Source organism: Crocodylus porosus, unplaced genomic scaffold (genome assembly GCF_001723895.1).
Source record: "Crocodylus porosus isolate Cpor-Errol unplaced genomic scaffold, CroPor_comp1, whole genome shotgun sequence".
NCBI lineage: Eukaryota > Metazoa > Chordata > Crocodylia > Crocodylidae > Crocodylus > Crocodylus porosus.
The window spans coordinates 4,362,124-4,366,936 of NW_017728933.1; the positions used below are offsets into that span (position 1 = coordinate 4,362,124).

The following is a 4,813-nucleotide window of genomic DNA, read 5'->3' on the forward strand; positions in this document are numbered from 1 at the left end:
CCGACGGCGGGGCCCGGCCCGCGGGGCTCAGGAGCGGCTCCGGTCCTCGTGGCTGCCCGCAATCATCTTGCTGTACAGCTTCTGCTGCTCCTCCTTGAAGGCGTCCTTCACCTTCTCCCTTTTGAGGCCCCCGTCCCTGGGGGGAGAGATGCCGTCAGGCGGCCGCAGCGCCCGGCGGCCTCGGCCGGTCCGCGGGGGCGGCCGTTGCAGCCGGGAGCCCTCCATCAGAGGAGGCTCGGGCTCCGGCTCTGACTCACCAGAGCAGATCCACCAGGCCCCCTTGCCTGGCAATGGCCGACTTCACCCGGTTGGCAAACTGGACGGCGTCCTCGTCGGGCTGCGGGAGGGCAAAGCGGCTGAGCGCCGGGGCCCGGGGGGCGGGCAGCTCGCCTGCACAGGCGCACGGGGGGGGCTGGGCACTCACCTGCCGGGTCATGGGGGGAAGGTACCAGACGCTGCAGACGATGGCCCAGCTGGTCATCATCCTCAGCAAGTAGGTCACCATCCCGTACTTGCTGCTGTTCCAGAAGGCGTCTCCGAACTGCGGGTCGTACTACGGGGGGGCACAGAGCCTGTGACTCCAGGCCCGTGTCCCCAGCAGGGCTGCACCCCAGGCTCCCCCTCCATCCGGGCACAGGTGCGGGCACCCCCAGGCATGCACGATCTGCTCCTACCATGCAGGACAGAGCTGAGAGCACAGGGGATCCAGAATGGGCCACAGCTGCTGGGTCCCCTGCCTCCTGCAGCACCCAGGCGGGGGGGGGGAGGCCCCAAGCCAGCATGCTTGGGGCACTCCTCTCCAGGCAGAGGGCAGTGTTCTCACCTTGATGGCGACAGGGTACACGGTGGCTCCTATTTCAAAGCTTCCTTTCTTGAACATCATCACAGATGTGTTGTTGATGCAGGTCCCTGTGAAGACAAGTGCCGGCTCTTAGCTTTTCTCACAGATGCGTGCTGAGCCAGCTGGGCCTGGCGGGACTGGACAGGGAGCAGGCAGGAAGCACTGTGCCACCTGACAGCCCTGCGCTGCGGGATGGGGATCTGGCCTGCCCCGCCTGGATCACACTGCCCAGGCCTCAGTGCTCACCTTCTGGAAAGATGAGGATGGGCAGCTTGCTCTTGTCTTGGACGTGCTCCGTCAGCCTGCCAGCAAGAGTGGGCACCGGTCACCTCCTGCCCGGGCCTCCACTAGGGCCTCCCGCCCCACGCCTGCCTGCAGCCCTACCTTTTAGCCACCAGGTGGCGATCCTTGACCTCTGAGCGTTCGAACCAGACATGGGGACAGGCCTTCACCACAGCCCGCTGGATCACACCCATGAGCCCTCCGTGGATCTGGCCCACCTGTGCTCGCCCAGGAAGAGGACGCAGGTCGTGTACTGGCTACCCGGCTCTACGGCTGCAGTGCCAGGCCGCCCCCCTGTCTGACCCGCTCGCAACTGCAACTGGGATGCACGGCACCGCCCAAGCACGTGGCCTGTGAGCCCCAAGCTTGGCTCCCTGGCAAGCCCAGGGCCAAGGCAGCACAGGTGTCTGTGGCTGGGGAGCATGGAGCAGCTGAATCACCCAGGCAAGAGGGGCCTGGGGCACAGGCCCAGGCCTGGCACTGTGGAAAAGGATCCTGTGTGATGGAAGGAAGCTGAAGTTGGAGCCACCCTTACCATAGCATAGTAGCCATCACTGGCCAGGATGATTACATCGATTGGGGAGGTGTGGTTGGCCACGCAGATGCCTCCGTTCCGCGGCCTGTTCTCTCTACGGGGAGCACAAGAGCACAGATGGGGAAGAGCAAAGAGGAGCGAGCCTGCCGAAGGTGGCAGCATGGTAGGACCTGGGGCTGCGGCTGGTGCAGGCTCCTTACTGGTCATGGTAGGTGATGATGGCGGTGAGGGCGCGCACGCAGATCCGGTAGCACATCAGGTGAACGTGCTTGCTCAGGAACTCCTTGCACCTGGAGGGAGGACATGGGCACTCAGGAGCACAATGCGGATGTGGCGCATGGACTGGGCTGTGGCCAGTGGCACTGATGGCCCCCAACCCCAAGGAAGAGGGGCTGAGAGCTCCCCCTCGCCTGACAGACACATCTGGTGCCAGCCGGAAGGGGCTCCCACTGCTCCACTGTGACTCCTCCCGCACACCAGTCGGGGCAGGCAGTGGAGGCCACCACGCTTCACATGTCCAAGCTGGCTGAGTGCCTTGCTGCTTCTGGAGCCCAGGGCTGTGAGCACTGCTGGACCACTCGTGCTCTGTTCATAAAAGCTCCTGTGGCCGAGGCCAGAGACACCAGGGACCACAGCCCTCGCTTGCAGACAGCCAGCACCCTAGTGAGCTGCACTCAATCAGCTCACCATCCGTTGGGCAGGAGTCCCACCACTGAGGTGCCGATCACCAGCAGGCTGACGCCGGTAAAGGCCAGGGCTATCCTGCAGAGAGAGAGGAGGTTAGCGTGGCCCTGGTGCCTGGCCCTCCTGTGTGGGAACGCTTTTCCGGGAACGCTGCTCCTTAAAGCTGCCAAGAGGCAGCTGGAAATCCCCTGGCCCCCACCACACTAACTCTGCAGCTCCCTCTGCCAGAGCCAAAGGCAGAGCACAGACTCCCCCAGGCCCCGGCTGGGGCTGGGGCTGCACCTGTCCTGGTGAGCCTGGGCAGGCGGGCTCTGGGCCATGGCTCACCTGAGCGGCAGAAGGAAGCAGTAGCGTATGAGCACGCCCAGTCCCCACAGCACGGTGAGGCGCAAACTGATGTATTGGAAGTTGTAGTTGGTTCGGCTGAGCAGGTTCCAGGACTCCAGCTCCTCGGCCGAGAACCGTTTGGTCACCTCGTCGTCCATGATGGTCTCGATGCCCTTGCGGCAGAAGTAGAAGATGTCGGAGAGCTCGAACTCGGGTGCATCCAGGGTCTTGCTGCTCCCGCTGCGGCGGATCTCCTTGATCTCTTCCTCCAGGGACATGGGCTCCTTTGCAATGATGCCTGCAACGCGGCATACACCTCGGTAATGGGCCTGGCCCCAGAGTTCCCCTGCTGCCCTCCTCTCCCCTGCTCCCCTTCCAGACCCCAACCCTGAGAGGGGAGTGCCACGCCTGTGTACAGACTCCAGAACATGGGGATGCGCACTGCAAGCCCTCACCATTGGCGTAGGGCTTGTACACGGGGTGGTTCTTCTCCTTGGCGCCGCGCTCTATCCGTAGTGTTGCCCACTGCAAGAGAGAGGCGGGGTGAGCAGTACCTGGGGCCCGCAGCTCTGCCTCCCCGCGTCCCTCTTCCTGGGTACAGGCAGGGGATGCAGAGACGGGCTCATTCAGTGCCTGGCAGAGCAGGTGACTGCCCAGCCCAAATTTCCAATTCTCATTTTTTCCATGCTGTGTTTCAAGGTCGCTGACGAAGCAGCCGGGTGCATGCCGGGACCCTCCTCCAACAAAGTCAGCAGCTGCTCCCCTTGCCCCGTGCGCTTGCAGGCAGCAGCAATGGGCAGCTGTCTGCCAGCAGCTCCGGCCGCGGTGCCCAGATTGCCTCCTATTCCCAGGAATGTCTCCCTTCCACCGCTCCTCAAGGACGCGCGATAGAGTTCAGCCGCGTGGCCTGCTCTCATTGCATGACCAACAGGTCCTGCACCCACCCTCAGAACAGACCTGGCAATTCTGCCCAAAAAGGATCCCACACACATGACTCAGCCGGTTGCCCAAGCCCCTGCCTGGACTTAGGGGAGGCACTACCCCTTGGGGGGCAGGTATCCCACTCTCCTACCCTGTGTCGCAGCACAGCTGGGCAAAATCTGCAATTGGCACCACTGCTGACCTGACCCGACCCTGTCAGCAGTTGTTCCCACACAGGCAGGCTTGGGAGAACGCCAGAAGAGCTCTCTAGACACTTGTGACCGCCATGTTCCTATTCCCTTTCCACTCCTGGGTAACGCGGGGGCACAGCAGTCCCTGGCCTGCCTGGGACTCGTCTCCGCAGCCAGCCCTGGCTGTCAGGCAGCCCTGGCAATCCTCCCCGGCCAAGGGCAGGCAGAGAACAGCGTGGCCCGGGCTGGAAAATTCCACTTGGCCTCTCTGTGCCAAGAGCCGCGGCCAGGGCAGCTGGGCTCCGCAGCAGCTGTGGGTCCAGAGGGCACCCGGCGACCCCCAGGCAGGCATGCTGCGGGGCTAGGTGACCTCCTGAGGTTCCTTGCAACCCTTGTTTTTCATAAGCCTATGATGCAGAGACCTGGGGATACAGGAGCCTGCAGGGCAGAGAGCCCTGGCCACGATGCCCCTGAGTTGTCACCCAAACCTGCGCTGGAAATCAGCTGCTTCCGCTCCCCTGTGCCTAAGCCGATGCCAGCCCTTGCTCCTCCCCTGTGCCCTGCTCCCTGGAGCGTCACGGCTCTCCTGGGCTCTGCCAGACACGGGGCATTAACCCCTCCGGGTCCGGACTTGACCATGCTCTGCCTGCTGGATGCAGCACGCGTTTCGGTGCGCTGCAAGCTCGGCTCCGCTGCGTGCCATGTGCTCGGTGAGCGAGATCTCCCAGCCGCTCTCCCCTTCCTGGCCCGCACCGCCTGCCCTGCCGGACTCACCTGGAAGATCTTCAAGAGCGTTTTCATGTACAGCCTGCGGATGCCAAAGGAGACCCCGAAAATGGCGGGCACGATGATGAAGACGAGGAGCAGCGTGAAGAGAACAGTGAGGGAGATGCCGAGCAGGTTAGCCACCAGGCTGTCAAAGGGGAGCAGCAGGAACATGGCGGAGGGTCCGGGCAAGGCCGGCGCCCCAAGGGCCCGGGGCGAGGGGCTGCCCGCGGCGCTCAGCCTGCCCTGCCGTTGCTCGCCAACAGC

The 4,813-nt window shown here is 64.0% G+C and overlaps 1 protein-coding gene across 1 annotated transcript; it reads right to left on the reverse strand.

Moving 5' to 3' along the window:
• Positions 1-6: 6 nt before the first annotated feature.
• Positions 7-4,807, reverse strand: GPAT4 (glycerol-3-phosphate acyltransferase 4). Its single transcript, XM_019546059.1, has 12 exons — positions 4,556-4,807; positions 3,125-3,194; positions 2,670-2,967; positions 2,346-2,420; positions 1,859-1,948; positions 1,659-1,752; positions 1,226-1,341; positions 1,088-1,143; positions 824-909; positions 425-553; positions 258-337; positions 7-136 (listed from the first exon to the last, which is right to left on the reverse strand). The coding sequence occupies exons 1-12, from the start codon at positions 4,718-4,720 to the stop codon at positions 28-30; spliced, it is 1,368 nt and encodes a 455-aa protein (XP_019401604.1). The 5' UTR covers positions 4,721-4,807; the 3' UTR covers positions 7-27.
• Positions 4,808-4,813: the final 6 nt, after the last annotated feature.

What these genes read in the sequence shown, in the direction of transcription:
- GPAT4 (XM_019546059.1), bottom strand. Translation starts at nt 4,720, where the DNA reads ATGTTCCTGCTGCTCCCCTTTGACAGCCTGGTGGCTAACCTGCTCGGC. An exon ending in CGCTCTTGAAGATCTTCCAG is followed by an intron (nt 3,195 to 4,555) that starts GTGAGTCCGGCA and finishes TCTCTCTTGCAG; the next exon opens with TGGGCAACACTACGGATAGA. An exon ending in GGCCTGGTGGATCTGCTCTG is followed by an intron (nt 137 to 257) that starts GTGAGTCAGAGC and finishes CTCTCCCCCCAG; the next exon opens with GGACGGGGGCCTCAAAAGGG.